The sequence below is a fragment of the Dermacentor albipictus genome, chromosome 4 (genome assembly GCF_038994185.2).
Source record: "Dermacentor albipictus isolate Rhodes 1998 colony chromosome 4, USDA_Dalb.pri_finalv2, whole genome shotgun sequence".
NCBI lineage: Eukaryota > Metazoa > Arthropoda > Arachnida > Ixodida > Ixodidae > Dermacentor > Dermacentor albipictus.
In genome coordinates this window covers 111,610,135-111,629,888 of record NC_091824.1, presented here as the reverse complement: position 1 = coordinate 111,629,888, position 19,754 = coordinate 111,610,135, and the positions used below count along the sequence as shown (strand labels likewise).

The 19,754-nt window shown below is 44.9% G+C and overlaps 2 protein-coding genes across 3 annotated transcripts in view; one reads left to right on the top strand and one right to left on the bottom strand.

The window, feature by feature from the left end:
- Positions 1-19,754, top strand: part of LOC135914030 (venom metalloproteinase antarease TserMP_A-like) — a 91,751-nt gene that overhangs the window by 51,957 nt on the left and 20,040 nt on the right. The gene's annotated exons all lie outside the window — the stretch shown is intronic.
- On the bottom strand, positions 429-14,187 carry LOC135914031 (deoxyribonuclease-2-alpha-like). The gene is made up of 7 exons (XM_065446741.1): positions 12,333-14,187; positions 9,921-10,113; positions 8,206-8,278; positions 7,504-7,668; positions 6,540-6,740; positions 3,749-3,993; positions 429-3,052 (listed from the first exon to the last, which is right to left on the bottom strand). Exons 1-7 carry the CDS (start codon positions 12,446-12,448, stop codon positions 2,669-2,671), a joined length of 1,377 nt encoding a protein of 458 aa, XP_065302813.1. The 5' UTR covers positions 12,449-14,187; the 3' UTR covers positions 429-2,668.

Here is a 19,754-nt window from a genome sequence, read left to right as displayed (position 1 = left end):
TCGTTTCTCGACCACCATTCTGTGTAGACAAGTGTGTCACTTCGTCATAACAACGATCATGTATCTTTTTATTGCGAAAGCGGAGTGTTAAAAGCCCTTATCACTTGCAGCACGGAAGTGCTGGCATATACATAATCGTTTTATCGACATAGAGCGCCAACAGAAAGGGAATGAAGGGATAGCTAGAGAGAAGCGCTGCCTTGTTGTGCATGACATTATCCACTTGTGCTCATCTAGCGGCATTATTGCTGCGCCAGTCCACGGCGTCTCTGTTAATGAGTCATACATGTAAAAGCGTTGCTCTTGTGCATGAAATGTCGGGGCTGCCACGACTAATTAGGCAATGATCATTGAACGCGTGATTACCCAGCTCAATCACTCACGCGTGGAAGTTGAGGTACTAGAAAAGCATATTTCACAACTTCGAGTAAGCCCCATGAAGATATATTGCAGATTTTGACACCTTGACCAATGAGATGATAAATTCACAAAAACAATTTAACTTTAGTAAATCCACAGTTCTTAATAGCATGAAACAGACTCTTCAATTACAATTTCCACAACTAGCAAGAGAGTACTTGCCGGCGCCTCATTTTATATACTATGTGTCCCAGCCAACGTGAGCCAAACTGTTCAGGCAAAAAGATTAAGAAAGCACACTGCGAGATGCTATTATAAGACTTAGTACGTTGTTCGGTCGTAAGAGCGTGGCTAACGTTAGCCTAGGGCACTCTATATAAACCATAAGCCCTGCAACTAAACAGTACGCACAGCAAGCTAAACTATAGGTGGCAGAGCCCAAATACTCACAGAATCAAGCATGCAGTGAATTTGCAAGACAATTATACAACGACGAGAGCTCTTTGGTTGAAAAACAAAAAGAGACATTTTTAAAGCGTCATTCAGAAGGATTATGTAACTATTGATGCACGAATGAGACACTTGCTTCTCTTGAAAAATTGAATAAAGTCGCACTTCTAGAAGCGTTCCCATTTTCATTGGTCAGTTATATTGTATATTAAAGCAGAAAAGGCACTACATCGAAACCCGCTGTGGTGGCTTAGTAGCTATCGCATTTCGCTGCTCAGGACGAGGTCACAAGATAATATTCTGCCCACGGCGGCCCCATTGCGATGGGGGCGAAATGCAAAAGCGTCTTTGCAACTCGCATTGGGCGCACGTTAAAGCACTCCGGGTGACCAAAATAATCCGGAGCCCCCACTAAGGCGTGCCTCATAATCAGATCATAGTGTTTGTGCGTGAAATCCAAGAACTGAATTTTTAGTTATACAGACGCCCAGGTTAGCTGTAATCAGCAGCTGGCAGCTGTAGCCATGCTGTTCTTCATTTCAGAGCTCCACACAAAGGTAACGATGTCGTTCGATGCAGTAATATGAATAAAATTGACAGCAGTGTTTTGAACTCTGCTGAATAACTACGACAAAAACGGCTATAAACGGTGAGCTGTTGTTTTTGGGTGAGCTGCTGTGCAACACTTTTATAATACAAATTTGCGTCCTCTTGAACTTCAAGTTTGGGGTGTCTAAGAATGCTGCCCACGCTAAAGCGACTGAACAGAAAAGCAGGTCTTCGTAAAGGTATTAGAGAATGCGTCCTGCTGTGAAAGACCATTCTCAGTACCATCTTAGAGGTGCGCAGATTTATTTCTGCCGTTATTTTGGCCGTAGGTCACATGATAGTATTCGCAATGTTTCGGATTACTGTGCAACTCCGTCGGGTGCATGCCCCTCCTTGGGTAATCCCAGAAGACGTCGATAACTAGTTGGGAAGTGCCATGGTTCAAGGTTCGTAGGAGGGCGTACAAGAACGTTTTTTTTTTTTTAAGTCAACACCATACCTTTTAAAATTGATTGTTGTTGGTCAGATTATGAAACTTCAAATTAGAGGCCGAGGTAAATCATGTGTGCAAGAATCGCTAGGGTAATTAGCCGAATTCATTTGCACGATAACGCTCACTTATCTCCTGCGTAAAATTTTCCTTTTTTTACGCTGTGTTTCTTATCGGATTTTTTTTTCCTAAATATGTAGTTGAGTTTCACCACCTTTTTGAAGTAACTTTAAAAAAAACTTTTTTTTTTTTGTCAGAAAAGAGGCTTACTTGTGATGAATTAGCTAGTCGATAGATGCTTAATGTGTGCTGCAACTTCAAGCCATTTAAGAAGTCGATCGAAACGATTTTACGAACACAGTAAATTGCACGAATACAGCCATTGCTTCTTCCAGGAAAGTCATCATAAATGATAAAATTGTCTGGCAACTGGCAGTAGCACGAAACTAAAAAAGATTTCCACAAAACTGATTTGACATATGAAAGGTGATGCTCAAACTGACTTCAATATGGAAAGGCTGCGAGCCGAGTCATGAGATGCTTACGTCTCCTACGCCGCGGTACGTCACATGACGATGTCGCGTTGTACTGAGCCCAAGGTGCCCTGCAGGTGAGTCACAACTCTTTTCAATTTTCGCCCAATGTCGCGCCCGTGGCACTTAAAAATGAAGCTTAACATGCCGAATGCTTTCAAGTCATGCTGGCCACTAACGTCGCTTCACAGACGGACATAAAATTCTTTGCACGTCAGTACGAAGCACATTCAACTACTTTTTCGTACTCGTTCATAGTAAAGTTCTTGCTCCAGTCCGGCACATCTTAAGACTTGAGAAGGTTGCTGAACTGAACCATCAACGGAAGCTCCGTCGTTGTACTCTGTTTACGCGACCTCCTGGAGGCCGGCTTGCGCTCTTGAGGATGGGTCAGCTGCGACAGGGTCGATATGGCGACATCCATCAGGAACTGACGTAAGCTAGGCTTCGCTGTAGCCGCGGTGGTGGTTGAGGTGCGTGTCGTTCGCTTCCGCTGCTGGGCACTGCGCGATCGTCTTGTGCCCGCTGAAGGAGTCGGTGTTGAGGCAGGCGTCTGACGCGCTCCGTTCAGCGAGCACCCGGTGTTCACGATGGCACTTTTCCTGAACAGCTTTCCCAGAAGGCTGTCTTCAACGCAGACTGCTTCCCCTCCTCGTCTCACTTGAGACTCCTACGCAGAAAGGAAATATTTCGTATGTGTAAGATGAAATGAACGTTCTATTTTCCATGTATGTTAATGATACGCTTATGATAAAAACCAGGGTGAAGAGCTTCTTGCGAAAAAAAAAATGGCTGTGGCTTAGGTAAGGTTAAGCCCAGGATGCGAAGCATACTAGCCTTTATTTTAGTTGTTGAACCACTGTTTAGCTTGGTGAACTGCTGTTGCTTGGCTATATTTGGTTCGGCTAGACGAAGAAATAACTCATGCGTTACTCTGCTTCGCCTTGGATGCCCCGCATTGGACGCGGTGAGCGTCGAGCAACGCAGCGTTCGGCGCGGCAACGAAATGTGCGCCTGAGCAAGCGACGCACGCCTGAGCCTTAGAAACAGCTCGTTTCTAAGGCAACACCGCATTCACTAGAGGCGCTTTTGTACCGCTTTGAAGCATCGCACTCGTGGCTCAGTGGCAGCGTCTCCGTCTCACACTCCGGAGACCCTGGTTCGATTCCCACCCAGCCCATCTTGCAAGAGTTGAGCCAAAGCCACTTCTCCTCTGTCGTGACGTCACGGTGTCACGTGGTATTCAAGGCGACACCGCCACGCCTGAGGAGCTGGGTTGAGCCCTCGTAATATGCTTCGCATAAAAAGAAGAACAAGACGAAGAGGTGAATTTGTGGGAATTGGATGAATAGTCCAGTGAGCGTACCATACGGTTCATGGAGCCAATGCAGAAGACTGGTCGATCCACGGCCACGGCCCATTTGCTGTGGTCTTCCTCGGTCTTGAAGGTGATTGACCGCCGCTCGGGCAGCGATAGCTTCACCAGGTCTGAATGCGTCACCGTATAAGAGCGACTGCAGTTCGCCGGCAGCTTGTCGCCGGCACCGTTCCTCCAGGACTGAACGACTAGGTCGTCGCGTACCAGGCCCGTTAGTATGGCGGAGTAGATGTCTGCGTGAGGCAAAATGATGGTGTAGGCCAATTCATCGGGTTCCGATTTCATTTAGGCTCTGCATGCTCTCTTGAATTGAAAGCTCTCACACAGCGGGCAGAAAGAAACGTTTTGTAGAAAATTTTAGAACAGCGCATGCATTGGAAGAGAGGCGCTGGCTCTTCCGTTCTACACAGAACGGCGAAGATCACAGCGAACAGCGAGGATCACTTAATAAAGGTCTCAACCACCTGGCTGCAAACAACTCACACATAAGTGAAGCTTGCCCTTTCAATTAATTAAAGTTTAGTACTGCCCGATTACACACGGGAATAGCAAGTGAGTGCGAGAATGTTTCACGGAATGCCGGTGATAACGTCGTTTTCGATTACAATCGGTGACTACAAAATTAACCTTTCACTTGGTTATGCTGCCTGAACTTGTAGGCCTTAACATCATCATTTAATGATCCATACAGAAGTTAAAAAAACAATAAACACATATGTGACAAATGTTGTTTCGTTGAACAGAGAGTAAAATTCAGAAATAATTAGGAGCCAGATGAGATGCATATGATAAAAAAGCTACTAAAATGACAACTTTAGGTAGACTGGCCGTATCACATCGACTAAGAATGCCGGGCCTGGATTTTTCAACCGGCGGTATGGCTGGGTGGAGGCCACCTCCGCGCAGAACACACTGCTGTAATTCCCCGATGGCTGAACATCTCCGCAAGCTTCCAGCAAACTAAAAGAATATCGCATTTCTTTGTTATGTTTGTTTTCACAGCTTCCTTTTTTTCTGCAAATCTTCATGTTTCTATGTCTCCAGACCCATTACTCTAGTTCCTCATCTCTAGCGCTGTTTTATACCCTTAAACAAACCATAAGCACCTCAGTGCCGCGAGATAAGACCAAGTCTTAAACAACTACATCGTCATCGGCGTTCTTTGAACAAGTGACTCACACTCGTCATCTTTTGAGAAGCAAGCCACATATACCTGTAATAAAAGGTGAACATACTCACCACACCCACTGGCCTAGGTTAGAAGTCAGGCCTCAAGAGAACACAGAACTCCTAGACTAACATGGAGAACTTTAGATTAGGGCGCTCAAGCGTTGGGGAACGCCAAACCACAGGGCATACAAAAATAATAATAATAATAACGCAAAGCGACCACGAAAGAGTGCAAAGGGTGCAAAACCGAGTTAATGTTGCAATGCCTCAGTAAATAAATATCGAATCTCAAATACTATCTATGGTTACTGGTGAATTTCTGTTTGCAACAAGGTAATGGTAGTTTTCACTTGACCAGCATGCCTTAAATGTCACCTCATGCTCACCATTACACTTTGTTTCAGATGCAGATATAACGCACATGCTGGCATATATGAGAAGAAATGCTTTAGTATGTAGAGGACAATTAAATGTTTTGCAACTCACGGCGATGAGTACAATTTTGTTCCCTTTCATCCTATGCAAAGTGTAATGTCATGCGATGTTCATATTTATTCACCACAATGGTCACAACTTTTCTCATCTAGTTTTTTCATGTTTATCCCCAATATTGCTCACAAGCTATACCGAAATTCAAACTTCAAATGCAGCCATGTTCCGAGTACAAAAGCGATGAATGATGCTAGTCGAGGAAACAGTGGTGATGGCGGGTGTGCGCATAAAAGTACGACACGTATCAAGCAATACTTAAGGATTCTAAATATCTTGTGTCACAGTGGCACATGTCCATTCTGGAGGATTGTACAAGAGCGCAAATGCACGCAGTGGCGCACACCAAATGGCTAAATGAAAGAAAATAAAGTAAATAAGAAACTTCATTAAATCATTGCAACGTCTGCTCTGTGTAGATGACAAAGGTAATGACGGGAGTCTTCGTTGACTCCGTCTCATAGTGCGGAAGATACGATGACGAAGGAGACGGCTGTGCGCTTGATCTCTTAAACAGGCTGTTTTTGTGCAGCATGTCCTCGTCTCCTGTTTTCTGTACACCGTGACATTGCAACACTGCAAGATACTGAGCGACCCAGTCAGCAGCCATGCCAAACCTGGGTGGCAGCCAAAGAAAACGTTAAAATAAGGAAGAAACGGGATAACCTTTAGGACTATATGAATAATGCTACACGAAAGTGAGCACAACCGACAGCTGCGATGAAAGAAGTCGTAGTTGAAAACAGTGCGATAATTCCGACCAGGTGGTGCGCACAGAAACACCTGACACAAAATTCTCATACCGTTAAATATTAGGGCTCATTTCGTGCAGGTTTCGCGTCGCCCGTCGCAGCTATCAGCATGTTTACTTCCGACTGAAAAATTACAAAAATAAAATTTTATTCGTCTCCATCGACGTTTGGATCTTCCCCTTTGAAAGTGATGGTGTTAGGCATGAGGCAAACGAGGCACCCTATATACCATATGGCGCCAAAAAGTTTAGCGTGTATAGATTGTATAATCCACGCTCTCTTCGTCCTACGCGCAGCAATAACCAATATATTCTCATCGATCGCTTCTACAAGTCCAGCCATCGGCTCATAAAGCACAGTTACGCCACCTTGTTCGAGTATGGCCCTCTTGGCAACGCTGAGGAAGCGGCGGCCGCCCGAACTCGTCATGTTCCGCACGAGCAGCTCCTGACCACGGCCACGGATGAAGCTCTCCTTGAAGAGAAGCCCCATCTGCGGATGTCTGTCCAGAAGGTTCTGCGGGCTATCTCTTGCATACACGTTGGCGTACTCCATGCGCAGGTGCTTGCCTGCAATACAGTGCGTACGTCAGGCTCCACAGATTTGCCGAATTAGGAAGACCTAAGGGCGAAAGCACACGGCTTGAAGAAGTAGACACATAAACGCAAGAGGGATGCGCAAGGTCCATGCACGTGGTTAGCTAGTGTGTACCACACTCAAATGCACGCAAAGAACGTCTACCGCAACGACTTCCTTATTTGTCTCGAAAGGACACCAAAGATCAAGAATCGGCTTGGACCCTTAAACTTTTCATTATTATTTCATTTTCACTTGTCGGGAGATGTGTTAACTTATTAGAGAAAATGGACGCGAAACTCCCCTTCTTCAACTCCCCTCATCAGTGGTATGCGTCAGAACGAATTCGCAAATTTCGAGGCATATTCGCGTTTTGGTGGTTTTCGGTGGAGAACAAATTCTAGAATCTCACTGGACTGAGTCTTGATACAGCATAATCAAATGTAGCCCTTCTTTACGGGTAAAAGATTTGCTGCACTTACCGTCAACTTATCAAAATTCTTGACGTCAGGACTTCACGGCGAGCTATATATACTGCGACAGGTGCAAGGCGCCGTCGACACCCATCTTTCATTTTTCCGTACCTTTTCTAGCTAACAAGAACCTCATGTCAAGATAAGAGCAGCCGTTTTCCTATTCCTGATACTTAATATACTAATAGATCTTAAATTATTATCGCTGTCTGGTGCACCTTTCTAAAGTGACAACGTTCGTGAAATCATTTACCGCAAAAGTACGATCACAGGATACACACACCTATTGAGTCCATCTCGGAAGACGGGAGAGTGATGCACATGAGCAGCTGCGCGTTCTCCCTGCCGCTCTCGGGAAAGCTGTAGCGGCCATTGCCGATTCCTTCCACGAAGCGGGGAACGCTGTGTAGTAGCCACACACCGGTGCCGCTGTCGAACAACGCCACGCCTGCATGCAGATGACAGGCGGACACACTCGTTATGGGCATCTATCGGTTCGCGGAGGACACAAGAACATCAGGGTTGTCCTGCTTACCAGGCGATGCCCGACCGTAGGCATCGTTTAGGTGAAGCTTTGAACCGCGAGTCAAGTGCCCCAGGTCGAGAGAGGAATCTTTCAAGCGCGGTGTCACCACTTCCTATGCTAAGGGCTGAAGGCAAGCTGTCTACATACAGACGCAGGGATGGAATGATCGCGTCCACACGAGCTCTTGAGCACTGTGTTTTGCGCATCAAACATTCGTTGTAAGTGCGCCGGTATCGGCTGACGCCTTATATCGTCTGCGAGAAGTGTCGGTACCTTTCGAGAGACTAACACAATTGTCGTATTTCCAATATGAAAAAGAACTACCACATATATGTTTGCATGTTTTCACAAGAACAAAATAATATTCTTAGCGTGTTATAGGCGTAACGGTGTCTACCTGGTAGACGTAAAACGGCTTTGGGGCACTAAAATGTAACACATAATATAACTGAAACGTACCTTTGCAGTGGCCGTTTCTGGTTCCATTGTAACCGGGAGGCGGCTGGTCATTGTACACTACGTACAGAATGTCCTGCATGTGTACGTACGTCCGTTAGTCGTAGAAAAGTGTAAACAGAAACAGACAAGGTGAAACGATAAAAAATTTACATATTTCGTTTACTGAAAGACACCGTAAAGCACTTTATTTCCACAAATCACTCTACTTTCGCTTACTGCTATTATTAAATATGTGGCGAAGTATAACCGTAGAGAGAACTTTCGAGAAAGAAAAAAATATATATATAATCTGTGTTACGTTTAGCCCGTTGTACCTCTTAAGATATGCCTCCTTCCAAACTATATTCTGCGATGCAGCTTCAAGAAATGCAGAAATGGTAAGAACTTAGACCAGGAATGTCGGTGGAGAAATTTTGCAACAAATACCGAACATTGCTCAATCGGAGCCAGGAAGTTGGCATCAACTACGTGTATTTGTAATCGCAGAAGAAGAGATTTCGTTGTTTAAGTTGCTAACTTCGTTCGTTTGTTTTTCAGCGTTCGTGCACATCCTTGTTTTGGATTTCTATGTTTGCTTTTCCTAATTCTAGCGCACGTCACCTGCCTTATTACTCGTTTCGAAAGTTTCTTTCGCAATCCCGCAGAAGCACCACCATAGGTCCTACTGTAGCCGTGCATCTATGTGCACGGTTTCTTTTTTTTCGTTTTATTTATTATTATATTGTCGCGATGACAATTATACCGTCGCTCGAGGCATGTCCGTGCCGTATGGGCCGCTGTCACGCTCTCCTGGTATCAACGGCGCATGCGCGGGCCGCACGTGGATATGTGAAATAGTTCCAGCGATGCGCAGTGCATATAATCGCAGAAACAACAAAGCCAAGTGGCCGCACCACCACGCTTCACTCAATCGGCTCTGCCGAATACCGGGGCAGCATTCCGGGGACGTATTCTGCAACGATCACTTCGGCGATACTATCACCTTCGCGTGATGTAGCGCTCAATTACCAGCCAATCAGCACATACGATTTTACTCAACCAGTCAATCAGCGTGCGCCTGACGGCCGAGGCTATACAATCGCCGAAAGTGACCGTCGCAGAATACGTCCCCTGGTTCGCGTTGATGGCACGAACGTAGTCTACGCGCGTTCCTGCTGAGGAGCAGCGGGCATATCATTCCGTTGTGGATTACACTGGTCTTAGCGGAACGGACGCTGAAGGTTAAGCTATACTTTTCAAATACTTTCAGTGGGCGCTGACACACATCTCGCGCACCATTGATATGAGACGCCGGTGACGCCATCTTCCGGCGTTGTGACATGTCTAGTCTTTGCTATGGTTCTGTTCCTGCTGAACAGCAGAAATGGTCAGGCCTCCTGCATCGCAATGTGTCGCGGAGGCGACGAAGCGCGATTCAATCAGTGCGACACAGTCGCCTCCGCATACGGTGGAAACACCGTTTGAAGATGTTAAGCGCAATGCAAAACCTTTCTGTCGCTCTCAAGGCTTCGCCTTCATGCGAAACTGCCTTTCTGTTTGTTTTTTTTTTCTACACCGAGCATATGTAGTTTACTCAAATAGCTTTACCGCTGTGAAATAGAGTGACCTGTAACGATATATAATGATTTTTTCCTAGCTAGCGATGTTTAAGGGAAATAGGAAAAACAAATCTCAATTAAGAAAATCAACAGAAATGAAGGAATATAGAGTCTCGCCTGTGCAGGCCGTAGGAGAGGTCTGAGCGTGTAAGCCACTGGATTGTCCTGGTCGAAGATATCTTGGTTCGACAGCATCCATGTCTGGGATGACTTGGGCGTGTTGGAGTCGACGTAGACGAACTCACCACCCTTGGGCGTCACGAAATTCTCTCTGGACGCTTGCATCTTGGGAAGCTTGTACATGACGAACCTTGGATGAATTGGGTAAAAAAACGACCACTTAGCAAAAAATTCCAATGTCAGCAATACGGAGAGCTGTCTCCCGCGTTAACTCTACCGCCCCCCCCCCTTTAATTCTTTACCACATAAAGCAAAACAAAGAAAAAGAATTGAGAAACGTAGTAATAACGTATTATATCCCGATTTTATATCAAACCGTCTCTATTCTTCATACTCCCTTCGTTGTCTTGTCTCCAAGACATATCCCTCTGCGGAAATAAAGTGTTTGTTTCAACCATTATACGCTTATTATTTAAACTGTATTATGCACTTGCTGCAGTAGGTTATTGTTTCTGCTAATCTGTATACTCGCGCACCCCTCATGCAAAACCGCACCAGCAGCAGGGGAAAGCGGGGGGGGGGGATCGAGGGGAAGTTGAGGTGTTGTGAATAAATAAATAAATAAATAAATAAATAAATAAATAAATAAATAAATAATATATGGGTGTTGTACGCACAGTCTCTTGTGGATTATTACATCGTTGAATTGCAGTAGAAGCGCGCGAATACACCGAATTTCGACGGCGGATAGATTTGAAACAGCGTAAAAAAGCGAGTCTTTATTACCCGTGTTAAACTAATACTCGAGCTTTACTTAATACGACCGTACCCCCAATTCTTTCAACCTGTTAGCCAACGAAAAAGCATCATGCTTGTAGTTAACCGGCCACCTCATACGCCCGTTGTAAGCAAACTGTAGGAGCCGTGGTTGGTTGTCTTTAACAGTTTGCCAAATACCAGAATTCCGAATTGAACTGATAGCCCTAAAGCGTGTCTTGCGTTTGTTTATAGAAATAGGTCATTTTGCATCCTTAAATTTTTTAGCGCATTTGTCCCGTAACTAAAAATATACTCGGTATTCCGTTCCATATTCAAAACCTGTATAGTCTCGAGCATTCGTACCGGATCTGATTTCGTAACTCGACTATTCGAATTCCCTAGAATTTGCTTAAGACGTACTAGTGGTCTAGCTGATTAATCATGTTGGAATATGGCAGCGCACTTCGAAACAAGCACGTAACACCGAGTGACCAAACACTACAACTGGGCTCGTGTTTGTTCACTCTGTGTCAAGTCCTTGTTTCGAAGTGCGCTGCCATATTCCCTAGAGTTAAGTAGTCATTCACACATGTCAGCTTACGAATAGAGATTAGGTGTGAATCTAAACAGAACAAGAGCGAACGAAAGCTTAGTGTATTATCGGGACTGCAGAATCGTTCACTGCAGTACACTGACTTCATATCTACATTAACCGCATCCGCCAGACCACATGACTGCTGCAGCGGGGGCACTTCTTAGAAAAGAACTTATATGAATAAAACATGTTGCCTTTAAAAGGAAAAGCTAAATCCTGACAAATCTCGCAAAAAATATGAGTGCTGCCATTATGTTCATCTATGAGAGCTTCTAACTCGTACGAATTCGGTTGTAGTTCATCTCCATGCAGTTGAATTTCCATCTTGTTCGCTTATGTTCTGCAAAAGTTCTACAAAGGATTCTTAGCTTTCCCTGATCAACGTATACAACATTTGTTCACTTTAAACAGATGCGACATATAGAATTCCAATTTCTCTTTATATTGCCGGTTTGGAGAGACAAACTGATGTTTTGCCCTATTTATATTCTTCCAATTACCGGTCATGTTTTGTCAATGCGTATGGGGACTAAACAAACATGAGTACTCTGAACTCGCTAAGCTTAGTTTGATTGCAACGAATTTGATTAAACCAGTGTAAAGGTGGCCGAACATTTATGTGCTTGAGAAAAATGTGTGTACGGGAAGTTAGAGCTTAAGTTTTCTTTGAAGCAAATCATTTTAGTCACAATAAGCAACATAGGAACGAATGACAAACACATGCGTGGCCCAGCAGTAACAACATGCAAGTTGTTTTCGGACTACCATGACTGCTACGCCCAAAGTTTGTATTTTAATAATGAGTCTTCAGTACTGAAATGACTCATCATCTAGTTTAATTATTGCACGTGACCCCCTCATTGCTTTCGCTTGATGCTCGCTGTTTCCGTCATTTCGGTGCACGATATTCTAGTACATATTCCTCAAAGAGCAACTATAACATGAATAGAACTTTTGCGTACCCGGAAAACCCGGCAGTCCTGTGGTATACGCGAGATAAGTAGAGACCAGAAGTAATGTTTATTACGGATCTGCATGCCTCAGAGGACACTCACCAGTCGACATCCCTTCCCGATTGGTCCTTGCACCTTATCGAACCGGGCGTTGTCGCTTCCAGAGGAGGCGTGCTCAACGCGAGGAGCACAAGCACAGACGTCCATTTCCGCAACATCGCAAATGATTCTGGCTAAGGTCCAAGGAACCGTAGTTATCCGGATTAACACAAACCTACAATTACGGAGTTCGCCTGTGAGACGAAGGCAGTGAAGGGAAACGCACTCGTCGAGTGAGTAGAAGCGAGTGAAGCGGCGGCAGTTCGAGTGTGCCCAAGGCCGCGGCGAGTGTCAAGGTCGACCGCGGCGAACAACAAGCAGGGACGTCTTATGCCGCAAGGGTCTGCGTTCGTTGCGTAAACCTCCACTCCGCGGATGCGAGAACAGACTCACAAAAGACCACTTCCAGGATGATCGGGTGTAAGAGGAAGCGTTGATACCCGGGTACCCCATTAACGCGGTTCTGAGCTAGGCGTCCGCAGATACAAGCGCACACCCATCTGGAGATACGGTGTGTGCCAGCTGGGCACCCTTTCCAAGTGCAACGCGCGAGGCAGGAAACGACCCATGTTCGTTATCGACTGCGACACGAAAATGCGTTGGGGACCGGATCGCCACCCGGCGTGTTGATTTTCTCCTGCGGCGATCGCATAAGCACAAACGTCAAGTTCAGCACGCGATTTCTTCCGGAAAAGAGAAGCAAGAAGAAGGAAACACTGTATCTCCCTTTCGCGGGTGAGTCACCGACCTTGCGGAGTGCCTGGCGTGCAATGATATGAATGTTTCGTAGGAGAAAGGCGGCTGGCATTCGCGAGCGCATATGATGTCGTTATAACGTTGCTGCTGGCGCGAACATTTATCCCCAAGAAGAAGTCCCCGTCTTTTCGACATCTTCGTCAAACTACTATCTGTCACGCATTTCTGGCGCCGCACTGACTGGACCCCATATTTATTTATTTATTTATTTATTTATTTATTTATTTATCCATACTGTAAGCCCTCGAGGGCCTGCACAGGGTGGGAAAAGAAAGTATTAGACAGCGCTAGGATAGGCAGCTGACAAATAATATAAGTAACCCTTCAGAACCGACTTCTCGTCAACACTTACATGTTTCAAAGAAAAAGAAAAGCACGCATCGATACATCGTTCTTAATGTGCGAAATACTGTTCAACGATACTCTTAATTATATGGTGCATCATTCGTACTTCCAGTGTGAGAATTCTGAGAGGCAGTAGAACTCTTGAAGTAAAAATGACGCTGAGAAAATGCTAAAATACTCCCTGCGCGTACGGTGTCCGTATGTCACTCTGATGTTTAGGTTTCCTTTGGTATTTCACCGGCGAAAGTGAACTTTCGCCATGTCCTTTGACACAATAACGTTCCTATCCCTGCATGAAGTAGTGGAATGACCGGAAGTTGTTCGTGTGTTATCTGCAATATTCCTTGGCCGGCCCATATCGCGTTTACCAGTACTTTGCTTGGATTGGTCGTGGGAAATAGTTGGCTCTCAACGCGTTTATTTACTTAAGCCTTCATTATTGTTTAGCCTAGGGAAAGCTACCTAAGGAAAGCGCTAATCTCCTAACCAACCGTGCCTGTGTACGGAAGCACTTCCTTCGGCCGCGGTTACGTACCTCGCGCGGTTCTTCGGGCCAACATCGGAGCCCGTGGCTACAACGGCGAAAACAAATGAAAAATATTTTATCCGAACAGTGAGGGAAAGGCCACTAAGAGCGATTGGAAGCACTGTCGACGCTCTGCCAGTCCTGTTAATGCTGACTAAACCAAGGAATGTTGCTATTTTAGTATTACTAACCATTATTACTATTTTTCTGCTATGGCGTATGTGTCCGCCAGGGCAGTGCATTCGACGCCACGCAAAAAATCGTTACTACTGTCGTTGACATGGGATGGTGCTGCCATCTCTGAACAAGCGAACAAACTGCAAACGCAGCAGTAAGCGGTGAAATGAGCTGGTCCTCGTACGAGGCAAGGGAGGCGCGGTCCAAATTACAATATGCCGGCAGACTCAAATTTATGACAAACACAAATTACAGTCGCAGAATGTACCTACACCTAAGATACAAAAACATCAAGACGGCTTGGATTCGGAAATACACGTCCCTAGACACGAAATACAGCGAAAATTCAAAACAACACGACACTAAGACGGAGGCAGATTGGCGCAAGGCAGTCGTCAAGGAAATCAATGAGGCTGAAAAAACGATCTGGCGCACGACAGTGGCAAAAAAGCAAAGCCTGGCACTATATTACCACCACAAGCCGGAACCATGCCCATCACCAGACTACCGAGGAGATAGAGGCAGCGCCCTGCTGTTTCAAGCCCGCACTGGCGCTCTCCTCACAAACCAACGCCGACACGAACTATTCGGCGTGGATCCGACGTGCCGCTTGTGCGGTGCACCAGAAGAAACCCTTCTTCACGTGCTACAACAATGTCCTAGACTTCCCGCAGTTCCCCGGCCGTGCCCCCTGGCTGAGAGCCTGGCGCTGACTGGTCTCACCGAGGAGGACCGAACTGCACGCGTCGAGACTACGAAGATCCGGCTAGAACAGTGGGAACGACTGAGCAGGCGAGCCGAATAGGTGAAGGAAATCCCCAGACAGACATCGCCCGGCTAGAGCCGCCCAGTCACAGCGAGTGGCCGCTGATGCCGACCACCTCAGCTACAAGAGCTCCTAAGAGAGAAGGCCAACCAGGTAGCGACGCAGCTGGGACGCACTGACTTGAACCGGTATGGCTGGCGGATTGGATTGTTGTGGCTTTGGTGAAATCCGAGGCGACTGGAGCCTAGAATACAACAAACCGGACCGGCCAGACGGACTCGCAGACAGTGACAGTGACAAACCTGTGTTTTATGTTCTTTACCTCCTTTCTTTCTTTCCTTCTTGTCCTCTGAACATCTCCTGTGGCGTTGACAAACGCCTGCCCTGAGTCAAAAGGGATCAGGACCACTTACTTACTTACTTACTAACGATCGTCAAATCATACTGGTCTTGCACCTTAGTTGGAGGCACCTCAACTTAAAGCTTCAACCCCAATTTGTGGCCGTCCTTAGTCGTCTGGCATAACGCCTGTAGTGGGTGTAGTTACAGTGTACGCAATAGCCTGCCTACAAACTTAATTGTGGCATCAAATATCATCGCGATCAAACATGACATGGTCAACATGGTAAAGACATGTTCTGCAACAGCGCACTTAAGCAAGCTAATGAAAAAAAAATTTAACTAGAAATCTTGAACTAGCAACTTCTTGCGCAGCATTCCTGCCAACATTTAACTCCACAATTGACCAAGAAATAATTTCATTTGCTGAGTTGTAGTACCCGCAGCCAAAAATGGAGTGGCAAATTTTCTTCCTTTAGAACTATAAAGGGAAACGAAGGGACTTCAGGGAAGTAAAGCGAGTGCAATTGGCGAAAAGAACTAGTGCAGCATAACTGAAATGCTGAACTATCGCGCCATATCTCTAAATATAATCACCTACTTTGTCAAAACTATACCTTAAAAAATAAAGATCCTATTTTGTCGCTCCATATTAGGTAGGTGCAGTAAAGAAAAGCATTAAAAAATGAACGCCAATTGTTTCTCAAACGCCAGCCAGGCATCCCATATACGTTTACCTGAAATATTCACCGGGTACATCGGTATTCGCATTTTGTTACAATAATTGGCATCGGATCTCAAGTTTCGGCTTTATTCGGATGAAGGCGGAATATGGGATGAAAGGGGAAAATATTGTTACGCGAAGGACCAGTCAGTAAGACGAGCAACTATTTACAGGTTAAATTTACAACAGCGGTTGCAGCGCTGACCGGTTACATTCACAGCGCGCGCCCAGTTCGTTTTTCCTTTTCTCGAGTGATGGCGCCCACGCACCTCGTTCAAACAATCAAATAACACACGCGTGTAGCAATATGAAAGAAAAACATTAGCGTATACTTAAATTTATGCACATGTTAGCAGGCTTCTCATATTATCTTTTAAGTCACATTCAGGGGCTCTGGAGCCGGAGGAGGCAGTGGGGGAGAGCGCCCCTACAGGTTCCATGGCAAGAGAGCACTGTCCCTCCCCTCCCCCAGGGCTGGCTTCTCTTTAGGCTAGTAATTAAGCATTTCTTGATACTAACAAAAAACTCGTGTAAGCGAAATGAGCCACCGCTTTCCTCTTCAAATTCTTCACCCCCTTCCCCCAACTCTATACCTGCCATCTCTCCGAATTTTTCGCGAAGCTTACGAATTTGGCCTTTTTACAATTTCGCGAATGTTATGTCATGTTGTAACAAAAATAACTTCAATTGACTAAAATGCTTAAACGTGTTAAAAAATGACCCGTGTGAGATTGAAAAAAAATATGTACGCAAAAGAGAAATTGTGATGGTACTTGATCCGCCTTCTTTGTTGCTACTGCTTCTGTGTTGCGTGTAAAGCTAAACCATCGAGAATAAAGTGCGTGTGCATGTCACAAAAGATGCACGTTCCAGGCAGAGTTGTCATCAATTCGTGCCACCTCCTCATCCCCCCTTCCACCCACGAGATCTTTTAGTACAAATTTTAAAGTTCATAGGTTGGCAGGTATGCCCAAGTACACTCCCGGAACCCCTGACTTCATTTTAAATACACGGAAATGATCTCATGTGGCCACTGCGTTTGAATGATTCAAGTTTGTTGCATTCAAACTAAAAACTTATTCTATAGTGACTGCTGGAATCATAGTTTTCAATTTAGGCCCCTGAATTATCAACAGAAGCATCGCTAAATTGAAAATTTATTTTAAAAGTAAGGACCAAAGCTAACAATTCTGTAATTGAAAATGAATATTAGAGTACTTCCAAAGCGGGTGAAGTAGATATATGCAATCTCTCCAATGCTATTCATTGCATGCTTGAAACAAGTATTCAAACTATTAAACTGGGAAGGCTTAGGAGTGAGGATCAACGACGAATATCTCAGCAACCTTAGGTTTGCAGGTGACATTGTCCTGTGCCGAAATGTAACAAATAATTAAGGACCTTAACAGAAAAAGTGTAAGAGAGGAGTTGAAGATTAATGTGTAGAAGACAGAGAGAGAGAGAAAGGATAAATAGAAAGGCAGGGAGGTTAACCAGAGGTGGTTCTGGTTGGCTACGCTGCACGGGGGGAAGGGTTAAGGGGGCTAAAAAAAGAAAGAGAGTGGAGGAGGGAAATGGAGAGAAAGAGAGACGAGCGCGAACAAACCGCGTACACTATAAAGCGGTAGGGGGCGGCGTTTTTAAAGTCTGTCGTGAAGCCCCGTAGAGTGCAGGAACCTTAATAACGCCAGTAAGGCCTACAGCGCAGATGTTCTTTGGGAGCACTGACCTAAAGCTTTGAGTTCTGATAGTGGACGACTGTGAATTGCTCCAGTACTCTGCACATCATTGTCTCTGGGCACTATGTCGCGGGCAGAAACAGATAATATGTGTGAGAGCCTCATCGCTGTTGCTTGTGTCGCACGTGGAGCTGTTGGTCATTCTAATAAAACAACGCTCAGTAGCCTGGCAAGGGAACAAGAGTGCAATACACAAGAGTGCAAGAAACTTGGAGGTTGAAAAAGAGCGATGGAACGAAGAATGTTAGGCGTAACGTTAAGAGACAGGAAGAGATCGGTGTGGATCAGAGAGCAAACGGGGATAGCCGATATTCTAATTGACATTTAGCGAAAAAAAAAGGAGCTGGGCAGGCCATGTAATGCGTAGGACAGATAACCGGTGGACGATTAGAGTTACATAACGGGTGCCATAGGAAGGTAAGCGCACTCGAGGACGGCAGAAAATTAGGTGGGGTGATGCAATTCAGAAATTTGCAGGCGCAAGTTGGAATCGGCGCAGGACAGGCGTAATTGGAGATCGCAGGGAAGAGGCCTTCGTCCTGCAGTGGACACAAAATAGGTTGCTGTTGATGATGATGATGATGATGATGATGATGATGATGATGATGATGATGATGATGTAGCAGACACACCCGCTGAGTAAGGTTCCATGCCTTACACGTTAGTTGCACGAGTAAAGTTCTCGAGGGTACATTAAGTTGTGCAACTTCCGCTGCGCCATGTCTTGATTAAAAAAGGCGCTTTATTCTCTTTTCTTCTTCTTTTTAAACAAGAACTGCAAGAGCTGTCAGTGCGTCGTGCGGCATTGATTGCGAAATTTGACAGAGACAACATCTGCGAACACGTATCTTTCGACCAGCAGCATCAACGAACAAGCAACAAGAACAAAACAAATCCGAGGGCACCTAAGCACTTCTTAGATGTTGTGAATGCGAAAGCATCTAATGAAATGCCGCTGAGCAGTCTTACGAATTACGAATTCCTCGCGGGCAAGCGAGCACGTTGGGACGCTTGGCAAATGCCTCCAAGATAGCACAAGGCCGGTGCATTTTGATCCGTGACGTCATGCTACCTAGCCCGAATGCTTAGAATCTAATGGACACGCTCCCGAGTAAGCCGCAGTGATTTTTACATCACCGCTTTCGTCATTCCGGGCTCGAGAATGTAAATTTTGATCCAAATATCAGCGTTACCGGTCCAGTACTAAAACACATAAAAGTTACCTGCATGATAGAGAACATGCAGTTTTTTTTAGGAGCTTATTCTGATATTAAAGTTATTAACCAAGGTGTACCACAAGCCTCCATACTATAGGTCCCTTACTGTTCTCCATTTATATTAATGATTTGCCGACGTGTTTTAAATCAGCACATTGTGTACTATACGCAGATGATACTGCTATCTCGTTGCGTGACAATTCTTTACTAGCCTTAATCCTTAAACTAAGAAATGAGGTTGAGTATATTGCTGCATGGTGTTCCTCTAATCATTTAATTATCAATCCTTCGAAAACTCAATTCATGATTTTCCTTTCAAGCCAAAGAATACTACCTGACTTGCCTGAGATAGCTATACATGGCCATCACATTCCCGTCTCCGACTATGTATCATTTTTGAGCATCAAACTATTTATTTATTTATTTATTTATTTATTTATTTATTTATTTATTTATTTATTTACCCTCAGGACCTTTCGGCATTAGAGAGGGGAGTGGGTTGTACAACAAGCAAGAAGGAAACAAATTACGAGCTTATACACAATATTTCCTAATCATACAATGGCAGCTGAAAGTATAATAAATACAGTAATAGAACATGACATATAAATGTTACATTAAACAAGAAAAAAGGAAAACACCAACAGTAGTTCGTACAAATGTTTGCTATTATACAGTGTTAGCTAGTGCTTTTCAAAAATTATCATTGCTACCAATGGAAACAATGTCAGAAGGAAGTTCATTCCCATCTTTCGACGTACGTGGCAAAAATGAGTGTAAAAGATATGTCGTGTTACATGCACCAATTCTAACTTTATGCTGATGATCAGTAGGGT

Bases quoted from the DNA above. Each gene is read 5' to 3' on its own strand.
- LOC135914031 (XM_065446741.1), bottom strand. From the start codon at position 12,448: ATGTTGCGGAAATGGACGTCTGTGCTTGTGCTCCTCGCGTTGAGCACG. The intron at 7,669-8,205 runs GTACGTTTCAGT...ATCTGCATGCAG, and splicing joins CAGAAACGGCCACTGCAAAG to GCGTGGCGTTGTTCGACAGC. The intron at 6,741-7,503 runs GTGTGTGTATCC...ACTGTATTGCAG, and splicing joins TTCCGAGATGGACTCAATAG to GCAAGCACCTGCGCATGGAG.